This window comes from Carassius auratus, chromosome 42, assembly GCF_003368295.1.
Source record: "Carassius auratus strain Wakin chromosome 42, ASM336829v1, whole genome shotgun sequence".
NCBI classification, from domain to species: Eukaryota; Metazoa; Chordata; class Actinopteri; order Cypriniformes; family Cyprinidae; genus Carassius; species Carassius auratus.
Genome location: NC_039284.1, coordinates 13,094,808 through 13,115,267, shown reverse-complemented (window position 1 = coordinate 13,115,267; position 20,460 = coordinate 13,094,808). Strand labels below are relative to the sequence as shown.

The following is a 20,460-nucleotide window of genomic DNA, read 5'->3' as shown; positions in this document are numbered from 1 at the left end:
TGGATCAGTTTGCATATGTTAAAATACTTGAAGAGGTCATGTTGCCCTATGCTGAAGAGGACATGCCCTTGAAATGGTTGTTTCAACAAGACAATGACCCAAAACACACTAGTAAACGGGCAAAGTCTTGGTTCCAAACCAACAAAATTAATGTTATGGAGTGGCCAGCCCAATCTCCAGACCTTAATCCAATTGAGAACTTGTGGGGTGATATCAAAAATGCTGTTTCTGAAGCAAAACCAAGAAATGTGAATGAATTGTGGAATGTTGTTAAAGAATCATGGAGTGGAATAACAGCTGAGAGGTGCCACAAGTTGGTTGACTCCATGCCACACAGATGTCAAGCAGTTTTAAAAAACTGTGGTCATACAACTAAATATTAGTTTAGTGATTCACAGGATTGCTAAATCCCAGAAAAAAAAAATGTTTGTACAAAATAGTTTTGAGTTTGTACAGTCAAAGGTAGACACTGCTATTTTTTTTAACACACCCCTTTCAACTAATTGCCCAATTGCACAGCCTTAAGAGCGTGCATATCATGAATGCTGGGTCTTGTTTGTTTTCTGACAATCTACTGAACCTACTGGTAACTTGTTTGCCACGTAGCAATAAAAAATATACTAAAAACCTTGATTATTCTGGTTAGTCACATTGTACTGCTATTATTTTGAACAATACTGTATATATATATATATATATATATATATATATATATATATATATATATATATATATATATATATATATATATATATATATATATATATATATATAAAAGGCATTTTAAAAAGACAAGATAAGCTACAAAAAGCAACAACAACAAAAAATCATGCACAATAAGACCTGGCGGATTTAGTCAGAAAGTAAATTCTGAATTCATTTTGCCTTAAGGCTCGTGCAGGATTCCCAAGGGTCTCGGAAGACTTGCACGTGAATCTTTCCCTGCAGTGGGAAGAAGGTGGTTGTTGGAGATGCAGCACAATACCTCTGTGGTGTGTAATGCAGGGTTATGGTCAGGTCAGGATGAGGAATTGAGTGGGCGTCTTAGAGAGGTGATGCGTCTGTAGAGTGTGTCTGCTGCAGGAGGACACAATTAAACTGTTATAGCTCAATAACTGCTGCTTATTGCTCCACATCAGCGAGACACAGCAGCTGATTGAGTACACGGCGGAAAATGCAACTCTGACTGAAAGCACATTAGAGAAAGATACTTTTGTATATGATTGCTGGTCTTTGCCCTTTTGTTAATGCGATATGCTGTTGCTGATATAAACAAATATGCACCAATTTTCATGCAAATTAAAATGAATGCACCTGGTCACAATTTGTTGATGGGAAATATTTGCGATAAATTACAGCATCCATAATCTGAGATTGTATAGGAGGAACAGTTGGACAGTTTCTGAATATCCCATTTTAAAATGTGTTTCGCATTACCAGGCATGTGTCAGCCTCCTCGAAAGGCCCTGATGCACACGCACACAGGGCTCAGAATAGTAATGGGGCATTTTACTGGCTCTCCTTCCAATAACCCACATCCTCCTCTAGACTGAAGCCCATCACACACATGCACACGGTTCTATCGTGATGTGGACTTTCCATTGACTTCTACCGTTTTATTCAGAGCTAATGCTATATTCTGTCACCTCAACCTAAACTTAAAATAATAGTTCACCCACAAATGAAAATTTGCTAAAACTGCCTCCCCCTCAGGCCATTCAAGATGCAAATGAGTTTCTTCATCCAAACAAAGTTGGAAAAATTCAGTATTACATCACTTGCTCACCAATGGATCATCAGCAGTGAATGGGTGCCGTCAGCTTGAGAATCCAAACAGCTGATGAAACATTACAATAATCCACACCACTCCAGTCCATCAGTTAACTGTTTAGAAGTGAAAACAGTCCAAATCAGGATGGATATGGATTATGGTGTGGAATATTAAAATGTCTTAATGATGAAGTTGTTTCTTACAAACACGTTACACGTCATAAGACGTTGACTGATTATCTAGCATCATGTCCATTATATGTGGATTATTGTGATGTTTTTATCAGCTGTTTGGACTCTCATTCTGACGGCACCCATTCAATGCAGAGGATCCAGTGGTGAGCAAATGATATAATGCTACATTTCTCCAAACTCCTTATTTTTGGGTGAACTACTCCTTTAGGACAAACCTTTCAGCCTTTATACATAATTTAGTTTGTCTATTAAGCCATTTTCCTCAAGGGAACTGCTAGCTAGCTAATTTCAGGTATCCTTGTGGCTCCCAAAATGCACAACCTCTCAATTAACACATACAATCACACTACAACGGACAATTCCTGAATAAACACTTGCAAAGTTTGTACATGTGAAGAACGGACATATGCACACACCAACACGAACACTTTCCACGTCAGAGACTTTTCTACTCTATTCATCTTATACTGTGAATCAGGGCCTTCAACGTGCCAGCAATAGCCAGAGGAAACAAAAGGCAGTTACTGTATGTTCCTTCATTCAAGGCCAAGAGTTGCAACACACAAAACATGGCCTATGGTACATGTAATTGCTTATGTGCAAACTGTATATATATATATATAAGAAATATTTAAGAGCACGCTGCCCCCTGTTGATGCAGTCTGTGTGATTTAGTCTTAATGTTGATTTCAGACAGACAGACAGACGATGCAAACAGTAGTAAATCTCTTAATATTGTCTGAGGTTGGAGTGCAAAATGAACTTAATGTTCCCAGCGATATAATGATTAAACTTTTGGGATACTCATGGTTTAGTCTCTGTAGTCTCTACAGACTCAGAGCTGTATATAAAGCGTCTTAGATCATGTTATGATCAAGGTTTCCAGGTTTTTAATCGTTATTTTTTGCAAGACTTATCTTGCAAAACTTATCTGTTTCGAGCTTACCTAACGAAAAAAAAAAAACTGATAAATGATCAGTGGACACAGAACAGATGCAGGACAGATGGATTTTCAGCATGACTTTGGTCATTTGTCCAAATATGGACTGGTCAGACTGACAGAAATCAATCATACATGAAAAAGCTATGAAAAGGCACTAGGAGATGACAGTAACGGTGGGGTTCTTTTATTAAGTGCTAAGGCCAGACCACCCAGAGCCCTGTGAGTATGACCTCTGACCTCTGCTCCTTTAAAGTCAGAAAAGAAACATATGTTCAATGACAGCGTCTGTAGAGCTCTGACAAAGGAGAGATGTCATCTACCAAATCATCTTTCCTTTGCTCTTAATCTATATATGACCGTCAGGGTGAAACTGAGGGGAAAGGGTGAAGATTGTGGCTAAATCTGCTGACATGAGGACTGGAGCTGCTGGGAAAGATGTTGAACAAAGCATAACTCATTCCAGTTTAACGGCCAAATCTCTTCTAAGCCAGTATGAGCCAAGTCCCGTGTTAAATACTCATTAAAATATGAGAGAAGGACAAAGACCAACCAAAAATAATACACATAATACAAAAAAAATTACTACATTTAAACTTAATACTTTCATTTGTTCAGGAGTTGGACTACACATTTTGTCCTGTATGTTTTTGATTAACTAAAAAAAAAAAAAAAAAAAAAAAAAAAAAAAACACCTTTCATAAGAGTCATTTATAAGAGTCTTCACATTTTATTATACAATTGCTGCTAGTAGGCTAATCTTGGTCATTAACTACTAACGTCATGAAGGGCTCCTCCATTATGTTTTAATATAGCAGTGAAAAATGCTGCCTCAGTTGGGGTCTGTCATGCACAGATTCCTGTGATTTGGCTTTTCAGACAACTCCGTTACACAACAGGCCATTATAAAATACAGACAAATAAAACAAAATAAAAGGACATATTAAATATTAATGATGCTTAATATAACAGCTGTGACTGAAGGGCAAACAAGGCAATGTGGAGTAGCAGATGATATCGCATCTTACATTTTAATGAAGAAAAAACATGATGCTTGCCCATGAAAATGTAATTGCTACAATGTGAGGGTATTGTGATTGGTTTCCAGGGTGTTGCTATATGGTTGCTAAGGTGTCCAGAGCATTTTTTGTGCATCTATGCAGTTGCCCATAAATTCTTTATAACATTTTGGCTTCAGTCTGCAACCCATTGTACATTATATACATTAATTTAACCCATTTTAAATGATGCAGCTTTTTTTTTAAGATGCCTTGTATTATAATAATAATAACAACAACAACATACATTTTTTAATCTATAAACAGAACAGACCATTTTTAAATATGATTTATGTGAACCCTAAATGTTAAAGTTTAAAACTTACCCATTTCATTATCACCAAATCCAACTTAGGTCACCAAATACAACTTATGTACAAACTACAGTACATGCCAAAGTTGGATATGGTTAAGGTTTTGTTAAAAAAAAAAAAAAAAAAAAAAAAAAAAAATTATATATATATATATATATATATATATATTTTGAGGGGGGATTTTGCGAGTTTATATCTCACTTACCTTATAACTGAGAAAAAAATCTGAATTGCTAGAAAAAAGTCAGAATTGCTAGATATAAACTATGAGAAAAATCTTGCAGCTCTGACTTTAGTTCTCAGAATTGCAACTTTATGTCTCGCATTTGCGAGTTTATATCACGTAATTCTGACTTTATTTCTCAGAATTGCGAGTTTATCTCACAATTATGACTTTTTACCTACATTTGCAAGTTTATACCTGAGAAAATATTTGGAGAAAAAAAAAGTCAGAATTGAGAATTTGTATAAAGCAATTACAAAGGAAAAAAAGTCAGAATTGTGAGATAAATCAACTACCTTTTTTTTTTTTTTTTCAGTGGCGGAAACGGGCCTTTCTAAAAATCAGACAACAAAACGTTGATATATCCATCCATCCATCCATCCATCATCTTCCGCTTATCCGGGGCCGGGTCGCGGGGGCAACAGTCTAAGCAGAGACGCCCAGACTTCCCTCTCCCTAGCCACTTCCTCCAGCTCTTCCGGGGGGACCCCGAGGCGTTCCCAGGCCAGCCGGGAGACATAGTCCCTCCAGCGTGTCCTAGGTCTTCCCCGGGGCCTCCTCCCGGTGAGACGTGCCTGGAACACCTCCCTGGGAAGGCGTCCAGGAGGCATCCGAAATAGATGCCCGAGCCACCTCAGCTGGCTCCTCTCGATGTGGAGGAGCAACGGCTCTACTCTGAGCTCCTCCCGAGTGACCGAGCTTCTCACCCTATCTCTAAGGGAGCGCCCAGCCACCCGACGGAGAAAGCTCATTTCGGCCGCCTGTATCCGGGATCTTGTCCTTTCGGTCATGACCCACAGCTCATGACCATAGGTGAGAGTAGGAACGTAGATTGACCGGTAAATCGAGAGCTTTGCCTTACAGCTCAGCTCCTTTTTCACCACGACAGACCGGTACAGCGACCGCATTACTGCAGAAGCTGCACCGATCCGTCTGTCAATCTCACGTTCCATCCTTCCCTCACTCGTGAACAAGACTCCAAGATACCTGAACTCCTCCACTTGAGGCAGGAACTCTCCACCAACCTGAAGTGGGCAATCCACCCTTTTCCGACTGAGAACCATGGCCTCGGACTTGGAGGTGCTGATTCTCATCCCAGCCGATTCACACTCGGCTGCAAACCGTCCCAATGCACACTGAAGGTCCTGGTCTGAGGATGCCAACACGACAACATCATCCGCAAAAAGCAGCGACGAAATCGTATGGTCCCCAAACCGGACACTCTCCGGCCCTTGGCTGCGCCTAGAAATTCTGTCCATAAAAATTATGAACAGAACCGGTGACAAAGGGCAGCCCTGCCGGAGTCCAACATGCACCGGGAACAGGTCTGACTTACTGCCGGCAATGCGAACCAAGCTCTTGCTCTGGTCGTACAGGGACCGAACAGCACTAAGTAGGGAGCCGCCGACCCCATACTCCCGGAGCACCCTCCACAGGATGCCGCGAGGAACACGGTCGAATGCCTTCTCCAAGTCCACAAAACACATGTGGACTGGTTGGGCAAACTCCCATGAACCCTCCAGCACCCTGGAAAGGGTATAGAGCTGGTCCAGTGTTCCACGACCGGGACGAAAACCACACTGTTCCTCCTGGATCCGAGGTTCCACTATCGGCCGAATTCTCCTCTCCAGTACCCTGGCATAGACTTTTCCAGGGAGGCTGAGAAGTGTGATCCCCCTATAGTTGGAACACACTCTCCGGTCCCCCTTCTTGAAAAGAGGGACCACCACCCCGGTCTGCCAGTCCAGAGGTACTGTCCCCAACCGCCATGCGATGTTGCAGAGGCGTGCCAGCCAAGACAGCCCCACAACATCCAGAGACTTGAGGTACTCGGGGCGGATCTCGTCCACCCCCGGTGCCTTGCCACCGAGGAGCTTTTTAACTACCTCGATGACTTCAGCCCGGGTGATGGACGAGTGCCCCCCCGAGTCCCCAGCCACTGCTTCCTCAACGGAACACAAGTCGGTGGGATTGAGAAGATCCTCGAAGTATTCCTTCCACCGCCCGACGATATCCCCAGTTGAGGTCAACAGGTGCCCATCTCTACTGTAAACAGTGTTGGTAGGGCACTGCTTCACCCTCCTGAGGCGTCGAACAGTTTGCCAGAATCTCTTCGAGGCCAACCGATAGTCCTTCTCCATGGCCTCACCGAACTCCTCCCAGGCCCGAGTTTTTGCCTCCACGACTACCCGGGCTGCAGTCCGCTTGGCCTGCCGGTACCTGTCAGCTGCCTCCGGAGTCCCACAAGCCATCCAGGCCCGATAGGACTCCTTCTTCAGCTTGACAGCATCCCTTACTTCCGGTGTCCACCACCGGGTTCGGGGATTGCCGCCTCGACAGGCACCGGAGACCTTACGGCCACAGCTCCGAGCAGCCGCAGCGACAATGGAGGTGGAGAACATGGTCCACTCGGACTCAATATCTCCAGACTCCCTCGGGATCCGGTCGAAGCTCTGCCGGAGGTGGGAGTTGAAGATCTCTCTGACAGGGGGCTCGCCCAAACGTTCCCAACAGACCCTCACAGTACGTTTGGGTCTGCCGAGTCTGTCCAGCTTCCTCCCCCGCCATCGGATCCAACTCACCACCAGGTGGTGATCAGTTGACAGCTCCGCCCCTCTCTTCACCCGAGTGTCCAAGACATATGGCCGAAGGTCTGATGACACGACCACAAAGTCGATCATCGACCTCCGGCCAAGGGTGTCCTGGTGCCACGTGCACTGGTGGACACCCTTATGCTTGAACATGGTGTTCGTTATGGACAAACCGTGGTTAGCACAGAAATCCAATAACAGAACACCGCTCGGATTCAGGTCAGGGGGGCCGTTCCTCCCAATCACGCCCCTCCAGGTGTCACTGTCACTGCCCACGTGAGCGTTGAAGTCCCCCAGTAGAACGACGGAGTCTCCAGTCGGAGCACTTTCCAGCACCCCTCCCAGAGACTCCAAGAAGGCCGGGTAGTCCGCACTGCCGTTCGGCCCATAGGCACAAACGACAGTGAGAGACCTATCCCCGACTCGAAGGCGCAGGGAAGCGACCCTCTCGTTCACCGGGGTAAACTCCAACACATGGCGGCTGAGCTGGGGGGCTATTAGCAAACCCACTCCAGCCCTCCGCCTCTCACCATGGGCAACTCCAGAGTGGTAGAGAGTCCAGCCTCTCTCAAGAAGTGTGGTTCCAGAGCCCAAGCTGTGCGTTGAGGTGAGCCCGACTATCTCTAGTCGGTACCTCTCGACCTCCCGCACAAGCTCAGGCTCCTTCCCCGCCAACGAGGTGACATTCCACGTCCCTAAAGCCAGATTCCGTGTCCAGAGATCGGGTCGTCGGGGGTCTCGCCTTCGACTGTTGCCCGATCCTCTATGCACCGGCCCCTTACGCTCCCTCCTGCAGGTGGTGAGCCCACAGGAGGGCGGCCCCACGTCACTCCTTCGGGCTAAGCCCGGCCGGACCCCATGGGGGAAGGCCCGGCCACCAGGCGCTCGCATACGGGCCCCAACCCCGGGCCTGGCTCCAGGGTGGGGCCCCGGCTGCGCCATGCCGGGCGACGTCACGGTCCTTGATTTTAATTTTGCCATAAGGGGTTTTATGAACTGTTCTTAGTCTGGCCCGTCACCAAGGACCTGTTTGCCTTGGGAGACCCTACCAGGAGCATATAGCCCCAGACAACATAGCTCCCAGGATCATTCGGGTACTCAAACCTCTCCACCACGATAAGGTGACAGTTCAAGGAGATATACGTTGATATATAGAACTATAATTAGTTCTCATTATAAAGCTGTCAACAGATCGCTGTTACACAAATCCCTTATTAAACACTTTATTTAAAACCCATCAGCTTAGTAAATCAGAACTGTTCAGTCTGACTTTAACCCTTTCGAGTCGATTAACGCATATATGCGTTTTGAGTCATTTTCTCCTGATAACCCCGAAAAGAACTTAAATTACACTCTCAGTTTTAATCGTATAGATAAGAGCAATACATCAATCGAATCTGTAAAGGGTCTAGTTTTTTTTGGATACAGACATAATAACAAAAAACCTTTGTGCACTTATAAAATAAAGATAACAAACAAGGTGCGCTGTCTACAGTCTTTGTCTCCGCTGATCGTCATGTACAAACATTTCATTAAAATGAAGTGTAACTCCGTGAATACTCAACGAAGAGACATGAGAGAGATATCTATAGAAAGCCTGGAATGTCCAAACTAAACTAAACAAGTGCTGCCGAAAACAAATATTCTGAGATAAAGTAATCCATATGAAAACAACGCGATGTCTGTTTTTCAGATCTCCGCTCATTATATCTAATGTGACCACGCCCACGCGCTGAACGCGCTATTCAGATTCAACAAAAAAGCTCTCTTTTGAGTTCAGAACACAAATATGCACAAATTAACAGAAGCGAATACTGCATTCACGAAAGCCCTGGACAATAACATTAGCATTCTCTTACAACTTTAATTAAAGTGACATTTACAATCACTTCAGCTCTGGAATGTGAATGGCATAAATGAATGTCTCTCTGGATCTGGACTTTAATCTAAATTCACATGTTCCGACATGTCCCTCACTCAGTTTGATTATTGTAATTGGAGTTTTTACTTCCTACCTATTCCAGTTTGTGGGTAATACCTGCATGATATGAATTTTTTTTAAAAATGACATCCCAAAATCCCCCGAGGAACTTCCACTGCATGTAAGGGATACATTTAGAATATTATAAGATAATTAGTTTCAGCAAATGGCACAGAATATCATTCTGATTTGAAATGGAAATCATTTTTGGGCCACGGAAGCTTGTTTTCACGCTGATTAATTGATTCAGCGATGGGCAGGGTGTTGGTTTAAAGCGGCTGAACAGGTTTGTCATGCAAAAAACGAAGTGCTGGGGCTTTTCACAATATTACAGTTTTTACTTAATTTCAGCATGAGAAAAACATGCAGCTTTGATGAGCATAAGAGACTTATCTGGGTCAGACCCGTATCAGCCTGTTCCCACCTGCAGGTCTACATGACATAATCTAGAGCAGAGATCCAGAGAATGAGGATTACTAAATAAGAGAGAGAGGAAACGCATCATCTTGCCGTGTTGTGAATATCTATCACATCCATACTGATGTTTCTTTACCTCATATGTCTGACAGAAAATGTCATAACTTAATCCATCAGTTCTGACATGCATTTCAATCTCCAGTCTCTATTCAATAAATAACTTGCACAAGATATAGAATGATAAACCGCTCATTAAACTCCATCACAAGAAATCAACAAACTCTAGAGTCAATGATTTGAATGCAATACATTGGACCCAAAAGTTTTCCATAAATTATTTGTATACTATTTTAACAATGCAACAAAATCTGAGCTCATGTGTCAGTTTTCTATCTAATGTAATACTTTCATACAGTTTTAATGTCTAAATACTTTCTGCAGCCATCGTATAACTAATTCAGTTATTTCACTGTAGATTAAATGTTGCAGCACTTTGTTAAAAACAACAAAAGCAACTTCACAGTGTCAAAGAAAAAGCAATAACTCATAGAAAACAGTGAAGAAAACAAACCAAAGTACCTAATTGGGAGAACAATTCTCCTCTGCTCAGATAATATACAGTCCCTTACACATGCAGAATTGAACACAAATTCAGACAAACTCTACATTGTTTGTGGCACTGTGCATTTGTCTAATTTTCACATATCTGGAAAAAAAGGTAATTGTACCCTTACTGTCAATACTATGAATTACAAAAATACATCAGGATTTTCACTAAAATACAACACAAAAATGCAGCAAATACCAACACATTTATTTAGTTAAATAACAGCTAATTCAGTCATTAAGGCTGCAAAAATCAGAAAAAACTCCAATGAAGTGCTGGTGGAACTGAATATACTGTTCATCACATACTCTAGAAGTAGCACAAACACACCTTTATGTAGGTAACAGAAATAGTGACAAGTCATTAAAAGAAAATCTACATTTGAATGAACAAGTTAAAAATTTGAAAAGCAGGGCATTATTTCATCTATTTTTCCTTAATTTGAATATTTTTAACCTTTCACAGCATTCTAAAAACACTCTGCTCAATATATCACAGTTTACACAGAAAATTAGAGAAAAGTAGTGCAGTAAAAGACGAAAATGTCCCCATGTGAATGAGCAACCCCTAATGCATTAATGTAAAATTTTACAAAAACAAAAAAAAAATAAAAAAAAAAAATTTATAAGCTATTGCTTGTTGACTACAAGAAAATTCTGAACTGCATTTGGTGCATTTTTATTTGGACTCTAATCTACTTTACATTTCCCTTTTTTCAAAAGAGGTTTAAGAGCGAGAATGTAAAAAAAAAAACATCCTCAAGGAGCTAAAAACACTCATATTATATATAGTTGAGATTCTGTATTTATTTATCTCTCTAATGCACATCTAGAAGCAACAAAGATGGAAAAACACACATACAAACACCTCCAGCTATAGAACGGCACAAAAACAACAAATTAACAACATTTTCTGTGATCTTTCCAGTCACTTGTGAATACTGGATTATATTGATTCATTAGCCAATGAATAATTGATACTGATTAACCAGTTATTCAAAAGAACCAACTCAGCAGAATGACTCACTCACAAATCAAACATCATTTACGGCTTGGAAGCAAGTACAACAGAAAAAAAGCGGATAAAATAATGACATGACTTTTAAATTTAATAACAGATATTTCCAGGATTTCTATGACTGCGGGATCTAAACAATATGTTACAGTATGATCGCCAAAAAGTACTTGCAAATCGAGGGCAACAAAAGCAAAAGTGCATTGGACTCTCTCTGTGTGTGTTTTATGTAACCCGAGACTTGCCCTGATGTGGTGTTTAGTGTTGGATTAGAAATGCTCATTAGATTCACATTTGGGTCTTTGACGCTTTATAAGAGAAAGATGGCTGCTGGCTGTCTCTCATATAAAACAGGTGTTTGTGTTCACATGCAACAGGCATTTGTTTGTCCCGGGCCAGATGTGCAACCCCTTCTGTGTTTACATGCAATCCTGAAGAGAAGATGACCGTGTTCATCTTGAAACGCATCTTTCACTCAACGTGTTCACAATTACAGTACAGAGTGATGGTCGGTAAACAAGCAAATAAAATCTACTCACACAGGAATCCAAACAAGCGATCTCACTGACGTAACTGTAAATAAACTAGTACATTAGCATGCACCTCAGGCGTCCAGGAAGAAAACGGCTGAAAATTGTGGAGCTAGCCTCTTTGGAGGCGAACTGTCAGAAATGTAGCGATTCTGGATCTGATTCGATTCCACTGAATCTTTAAGGACTATTTCATTCTGAAATTAAATGTAATCTTGAACAAGAAATGCCTTAATTTAGCTTCTACGAACAACTTGTCCCCTGATTCGAGGAGAAAAGACAAAAAAAATAGCAGCATGGGTTCACAGCAGGTGATTTGAGGATGGGAAGCGCGGCATGCTGACACCATTCATAACGCTGCGTGAGATCTGAGAGCGCAACCCCTGCCGACTGCCGCAGATGACAATGAAAGGACACTTACTCTGGCGAGGAGGCTGATGGGGTCCAGGCCGGGCGGAAGCTGAGACAGATCGTGGTTCTCCTCACCAAGATAAAGCTGCAGCGTCGTGCAGAGCTGCCTCAGGCCCTCTTTCTTCTCCTCACTCATGTCTGCTAGATCTACACACACAGAACACAGCGCTTTCAACATCTGACACCAGCGATACCTATGAACGATCCTGCTAACCAGCAAAATCTTTTTATTTTTTTACATTTTTTTATAATGCAATACTAAACACAGAGTTCTAATGAATTGTTTCCTAATACATATTACAATCTTATTAAATCATAGCATTACCATAGTACATGAGGAAAAATATGGTATTAACATGATATGTATATATAAAAAATAATACAAACAAGGTACTATTACACATTAAAAAAAAAATAAAAAAAAAGAGAAGAATTACCATGATACAAATCAATAGTATAAAACATATCCTTAAGCAAGGCATCGAAGTAGGGATGGGTATCGTTAAGGTTTAAACGGTATTACTACTCTTACCGATACTGCTTAATGGTCCGGTACTTTAACGGTATTCTTATCGGTACTTTGTGTTGTGTTAGGCAGTCGAAAACATTTCTCTGTCTGTACATAATGCACTTTTGAAAGATGCTTTGACAGATTGCTTGTTTCCGCCCTTACATGCAAACATTTGTTGCACTTATGACAACAACTGCATCCACTCTAGTGAAGTATAACCACACATTGGAAATGTTTTGCTGTCTCCGCCATCTTCACTCTTTGTATTAAACAGGAGTTTTCGTACTATAAGGGGCCGTTCACATATCGTGTCTAAAAACGCGTGGAAAACGCTAGTCGCGCCGCTTTCTGATTTTTTCCTAAAAGCCATCGGGCACTTGCGCTCCTGAGGAGTCTGCCATTGCTAAGCAACCATGACCTGCTCTCGCCATGAAGACGCGGAAATTTCAGCAATGGATAAATGGATTTGCAGCACTGAAAACTTCTTGCAGTTTAAGCAAATTAATTTAAAAATACACATACAGCTATCAGCTGTTCCTTCATCTTGGCTGAGCTTCCACGTTATTACGGAAAAGGTGAGGAAGTTACATGACCTGCGGTGCACTTGCGGCATTCTGAAAAGTTGAGATGTTTTTAACTCGATGCGGTGCGGCCGCGGCTGGAGAGAACGAGCTCGTCGCACCGCGTGCACATCGCAACCGCGTCGCTTCCATTATGAGCGCGCATACAGCGCACCTGCATTTGAACGAATTGAGCGCGCAAAAGACGTGATGACATGATGTGAACGGCCCCTTATGCGTGTGTGTGCGCCGCGCTCGTTCTTGTTGTGTGTGGGTGTGACTGACAGATAGCCTCCGCAGCGCGAATGAGGAATCTCTTAGATCTCACAGACAAACCTCTTAATATGATCGCACATTAGAAATGTTTGGTAAGATAAAATGTGAACGATAACATCAAGCAAATCTCTTCGCCATCGTCACTCTTTATTACTAAACTGGAGTTTTCATACTGTTATGTCTGTGCGTGTGTCGCGCTTGTTGTGGTGTGTGTGTGTATGACTGAAAGACCGCCTCCGCGGCGCGCATGAGCGATCTCGCAGATCTCACAGACAAACGTCTTAATATGATCGGACATTAGAAATGTTTAGTGAGATAAAATGTACATGATAACATTATTAAGCAAAAATACATAGTACATTATTTTTTCTCCAGTACCGAAAGCAGAACCGGTACCGTCAGATCTTACTGATACAACGGTCTTTCATAATTTAGCCCCGGGGCCAGTTTAATACCGGGTTTCGGTACCCATCCCTAGTTGTGAGTCATGAAAATCTACTTACAGGTGTGAGTTCGGTTATAGAATGCTTGTGTCACACCCGTAAATAACCGAACTGTGTGTGAACGTAACCGTATTAAGTACTCAAAACAGGACTGACAACCGTATTCTACTACCATGTGAACGTGGCCATAGTATTACCAAATTAAATGTCCAAAAGTTTGGCATGACTGTGATAAATATTAAGGGGGGGGGGGGGTATTCCCATGGTACTCCACTAAAACCATAGTATTCATAGTCATAGTCATCATAGTAGGGGTGCGTGATAAATACCGATAGTTATGCGCATCTCATCAGTAAAGCCGGTTCTCTAATCAGCGGTAAATTCCCTCAGGTGTGTGATTGACTAGCTGCGCAAATCCACGTTCATTTTCAGCGTTTATTTGTGCAACTAGTCAGTTAACAACAGCTCCGTGTAGTAACAGCTGCTCTATGTGAAATCACACACCTGATGGAATTTACAGCTGATTAGAGAACCGGCTTTACTGACGAGATGCACATTAATTATCAGACGATATTTATCGGGCACCCCTACATGTACTATGTCTGTACTTTACACAGCATGATGCGTGAGAGCAAGAGCTCTTCAGAGACATTCACAGGAGATGATAGAGCTTGTGTTTTAAAGCCCTGGAATGAATAATTCACTGAAAACGCAACATTAGTGCTGTTTGGACTGATTGTCATCAATGTGGAACATACAGAAATACAGCAATCAGATTGTATGGTACTGTATAATATTGTATATTTGTAATGAAAACCATGTTTAAAAGACTAGACTTGATGATAGTCCCAAAGTTCCACCTACAAAACTTGGGTATTTTAAGGTTATTTTCGATGAAAATGTATCATTCTTGTAGTGGTTCATAAATTACACTGGGTGCGGTAATAAATAACACCTAGACTAGAAAACAACAGAATTAAACCTAATTTACATTGAAAAGTTCACATACTAAATTATTGGTGACAGTGACATAAAACACAGAGCTGAACCAATACAAGCTGTGAAAAACACTAAAGAGAATCAATGAAGATGAAGCACAATGCAGCCAAAACGAACAGTGGGAAACCAGAGGAGAATAAAAGGTTTGTGTAGGTTTGTTTTCATCTGCTGGTGTCTATAGCCAATGAAGACAAATCAAAAAGCAGTTTTGCATGTCTCATTATGGCAGTTTTTCAGTGCGTAGTCAGACAGCTTCATATTTTCTGGCTGTACCAGTAAAATGGATGTCTGATAGTGGGGTTTTTAGAATTTATCTGGAAAGAAAGAGGTCTGATTGTAGCATGGAAGTGTGTATTTGGAAGTATAACTCTTGATGTGTGATTTATGTTGGCTTTGCCAAACATATGGGCCTTTTCATTAACCTTCCTGCTCTGATCCATTCCTCCAAACGCTGATGAAGTTCAGTGTGTTCACTGCATATAGAGCGAACGCTTGACCCGCGGCTACCGCTCTCACACACACATTCAGCATCCAAAACACAGACACACACAGTAGTAAAACTGCAGATTCAACACATAAATCTGATACTGCTTTACCTCGTGTGGTGCCTTTTATCGTCTACTTGAAAATTGTATCTCCCAAAAATGGAACGAAATTTCAGTGCTTAGGCCAGTTGATATGAAATTATTCAAATCTGTTCATTGGATAGTCATGATTTTTTAGTAAAAGTAATAGATAGATTGTCGATTATTGAAAATGAAACAATAGCAGGCAGTAAATGAGCGCTGATGGGGTCTGAAACCTCTCCAGAGAAGAAGATAGCATGCTGGATGGCAGACGGATCCACACACTTCCCACTTCTCAGACCATGAGAGGTTGAACGTGTGTAGAATTATGAGCCTGAAGCAGGTGTTGGTCTCTTTAAAGGGATAAGATTTTTTGTGATTCATGCTTCCTTATATTGTTCCAATAACTTCTCGAAAACAAAAAAGGTGCCGTTTTGCAATATACAATCTGCCCTATTCCATACAATGAATATAAATATGGACTAGGGGTGTTGAGCTCCAACACTTTCTGGTTTCTGAAGCCATATTATGCTATATAGCTATTCACAAAAAATATTTGCTTTTGTAACAAATCTAAAATCTGATTTGCACTTGCATTTAATAAAAAAAATGCAGCATCGAGGTGTTAAGCCAGCCACAAAACTATTAGTCAGCACAACTTTTTCAACATCGATAATAATACGTTTCCCATGCACCAAATAAGCATATTAGAATGATTTCTGAAGAATCATGTGTATTTTCTTCAAATTAATGCAGCCATGGTGAGCATTACAGCTATATTTTACAAACATTTATAAAAATCTCACCAACCCAACATTTTTCAATTTTGTGTATGCTACAGTGGAAACACATTTTCTGAATAAATTGTCTCTCTAACACATTCTAAACGGCAAATATATTTGTATTTAAAATAATGTATTTAATAAAGATCCACAGTGGCTACAACATTCATTTCTAATTTGCCATAATTTGCTCTGAAAGTGATGATTTCATTCTCTTGAATATGTGCAGTTAAAACACAAACTCATCATTTAAATGGAAACATGCAATAAGTAATTATTTAATGTCTCATAACCACTTATAAATTATGTAAATTTTTGGATGCATGATTCCTTTCATTTCTGCAAATTTGCTACCATTAAACTGAAATATACAGTATAAAAAGGTTAAATGCTATATCAGCCATTAGGAAAGCGATCAAGTGAAATGCTCTTCTGTTTGTCTAAAGGAACATCTCGATGTAAATCAGGAAAGCTGCAAAAATGAGGATTTCCTGAACTAGTACATGAGCCGATGAGAGCTTCATTTTGAGGTGAGAGCGAGTGGAAGTTCAGATGGGTGCTGACTGCTTCCATAAGACCAACAGCAGGATTACCTCTCTAATGGCTGTGCATTACTTATGAACGAATAGAAAAAAATCAGGCCAAAAAATAAGTCCAAGGCTCTTGACAAAATAGCCAATTACTTCTGAAAAGAGGGTCTGATCCAAGAAAGAAAGGAAAATTCATAAATGGTACAATAAACTCCCGCCAGGATCTGACATTTATTCACCTTCCATCATAGGAAATCAAATTTTTCAACCTCACAGGATAAGTTAGTGATGTCCATTAACAACATAGCCATTTTTTCTGTATATAACTTTTTTTTTTTAAAAGGAAAGAAAGCCAGGTTTTTGATATGACAATGGACATTGTCCATTTCTGTGCTGCCTAAAAGACAACTTTCAAATGTGGGGCAATATCGGCAAATATCCTTATAATTCTGTGGCATTATTGAATTAAAGTAGCATGTTTATATATATATATATATATATATATATATATATATATATATATATATATATATATAAAATGCATGCGCGTTTTTTTTACAGGAGTTTCTTATGCTCAAAGCTGCATTTATTTGATAAAAATACAGGAAAATTATTATAATGTAAAATAATTTTTTTCTGTTTTAATATACATTAAAATCTAATTTATTCATGTGATACAAAGCTGAATTTTCAGCATCATGACACTAGTCTTCAGTGTCACATGACCCTTCAGAAATTGTTCTAATATGCGGATTTATTATCAGTGCTGGAAACTGTTGTGCAGCTTAATATTTTTGGAAACTTGTGATACTTTTCTTTTTTACCCGATTCTTTGATGTATAAAAAGTTTATATTTTAAAGGATATTAAAACAGAAACCATTTTTTATATCGTAATAACATTTTGCAAGACTCCTGTTTTTTCTGTATTTTTAATCAAAGAAATGCAGACTTGATGAGCATAAGAGACTTCTTTAAAAAACATTAGAAGTCTTACTTGTCCCAAACTTTTGAACGGCAGTGTATATATTATTTAATAAATAATTTTTATTTATACATTTTTGTATTGGTCAGCACAACATTCCAGTCATGAAAAATACACAATCTAGCAAGTCTCCTGCCTTGTGTCGGTGCACTGTAATACAGTAAAACACAGACTTACGTGATTGGTGTTCGGCTATCGAGTATAGATCCTCTTGGTCACTTTCTGATTGGGCGAGCTGGAAACAGACACAAAGGGTGTAAGTTTTAAAGTGAAGTGGTCCTGATACGGCAGGTGTTGTGATGTCACATACCAGTTTGAAGATGATCCTCGTAAGCAGACGGACGGAGTCGGTGGGGATCCTTGGCTGGAGACGCTTGAGGCATTTGCATTCCCTCTTGTGATCAGGCCATGCTTGCTTCTGAAGGTTGAAGAAGAAGATAAAGAAGACAATAAATAGAAGAGATTTCACAAACAACGTGCTTTCTGTGCGTGTTGTCCCTTTAGAGGGAATTATGATGAAAGGCCTCCCCTCCAATTAAAAAAAAAAGACAAAGACAAACTTGACAACCCTGAGAGCCTGGAGAGAACCGCGCTGGTTTGACAGTGACAGCTTTGTTATTTTAAAGCAGCGCCGCGTCTAGCGTTGAGAGATTGGACGCTCTTGAACTGCAAAGACTTCTGCAGAGCATGTGACAGACAAATTAAAGGGATATTTCACCCAAAACAAAAATCATTCTGTCATGATTTACACATCGCCTCATTTCCAAACCTGCGCTGCATGGCCTTCTTTCTTCTGTGTCTAGCAGAAAGTTCACGCTGCTCTTTTAAACAGCAGAAAAGTGAATGAAGATGAACACAGTCCTAGAAGTAGCTAATATGACTCTTCTGAAGTTTTACGATAGCTTTGTATGAGGAACAGAACAATAAGTTATTGACTGCAAAATTCAGGTTTTGAGCAATGATATTTGAAAACTAGACAGGTTTTGCATTTTATGTAAATAGTCTGTTATAGTGTTATAAAAATCTCACAGATTTACATCTTTACAGATGTACATGGCCATTTAAAAATATAAGCAACTGCACCAAATTTTTGCTCCTCGATATTTCATATGTCAGGCATTACAGGGTTAAAAGCCAGAACTAGAGGAAAATCCTCTGAATGTGAACGTGTTTTACAGGTGTCTGGCTCCAAGCACCAAATACTTCTGCTGGAAAGTCACACTGGACTTCATGCAAGAGTTTCCGATAACTGCCTGCTCAAAAAAAAAAAAAAAAAACCCTGGAGAATTTCCACAGGATACAGGCATAACATGAAAATATCTGAATTTCACTCTGGTTTCCCATTACAACACTGAAACATGCAAAAATATATATGTAATAAAGTATATAACGGATTTAAGTTGTTTCTGTGTAATATGTATTTTAAATGCAAAATGTATTTCCTGTTTTATGTGTGAAATGATTTCTGAACAATTTCTATACCACACTGTTCTATTACTGTACAAACAATGTACTACAGTATATATATTTTAAACAATGGTATATAGCTGGCCAAATTATTCAAATTTTTTTAATTAAGTGAAAAATGCACAAGTTTTTCCAAGTAATTATTCAAGCAAAAACTAAAATTAGTAATTTTAGAAGCAGTTCTCATTCATTAAATATTTAATATTAAAAAAACAGCTCTATTAGGCTGCTTTTATATTGAAAGGCATCATGCACAAACAAAAAAATAACACACATAAGATCTCATCATAATTAGATTATGATTAGGACCCAACAGCTTGTGTGAAGACCTCTTACCTGACACTGAACACTGCAGTAACGGGCCGTCTTACATTGAGAACATCTCGACAGACTTTCACCTCTGTTAAGAATAAATGAGACAGAATTAACATCAGCCTCAGTGCTTTGTGTATTTCTCAAGAAACTACATCCTCGGGCTGAAGAGGAGAAAGTCTGGTTTGATTTACAAGGTTTATAATCAAGCCTTCCTGCCCTGACTACACATCACTTGCTTTAAGTACATGTCTAATGACCATCTTTGCTTTGGGGCTTAGTCTATAACATAGAAGCTTGAAGTGAGGAATGTGGTGAACATTCAGAGATCAGATGCACAAACTCCCTCTGCATAAATGAGTTTATTTAGCTATTAAACGTGCCATATTCCACAGTGCAATCATGGTTACTGCACGTCTCAGCTTTATTTGTTACAGTTTTATTTCTTGTGACTGTCTGATTTAGTCAAGTTAGTCAAGAGTTCATTTTGAAAACAGATCTTTTTAAACATTTCTACCAAACAAAATGCATGAAGGAAACAAGCAGTAATGCAATAAATGCACTGAATTCAAATGATTCATAACCTTTTCACTGCTGCATATTGCACAGTGATGTTTCCCATGCTACTAATGATCAAACCACTAAAAATTGCATGTCTATCTCTCCCTCCACACTTGTCTATATTGCTCCTGCCTGAATGAACAATCACAGGGAGGTTTTAGATTCATCTTCCTGCCACACTGGTTTCTGGAGGTGGTGTGATTTTTGAACAGGGCCTTGACAAATCACTTGAGGAACTTTTAGTGTCAATCTCCTAAAAGAAACTGAAGAGTTTCAGGCACAAATTACAGTCAAGGCCTGAGTTCTGTATGAATGAGCCTTTCCTCCTCTGACCCCTTCCTACAGTATATAACATCTTTTTCACTGTCTATTTATACACTGTATATATATATATATATATATATATATATAGTCCATTC

At 40.2% G+C, this 20,460-nt stretch overlaps 1 protein-coding gene across 1 annotated transcript in view; it reads right to left on the bottom strand.

Moving 5' to 3' along the window:
- Positions 1-20,460, bottom strand: part of smyd3 (SET and MYND domain containing 3) — a 137,126-nt gene that overhangs the window by 104,626 nt on the left and 12,040 nt on the right. The window contains exons 2-5 of the mRNA XM_026229867.1: positions 19,505-19,568; positions 18,012-18,119; positions 17,879-17,936; positions 12,062-12,198 (exon numbers count right to left, since the gene is read on the bottom strand). Of these exons, the coding sequence (XP_026085652.1) occupies positions 12,062-12,198; positions 17,879-17,936; positions 18,012-18,119; positions 19,505-19,568 (367 nt within the window). The remainder of the gene's footprint in view (positions 1-12,061; positions 12,199-17,878; positions 17,937-18,011; positions 18,120-19,504; positions 19,569-20,460) is intronic.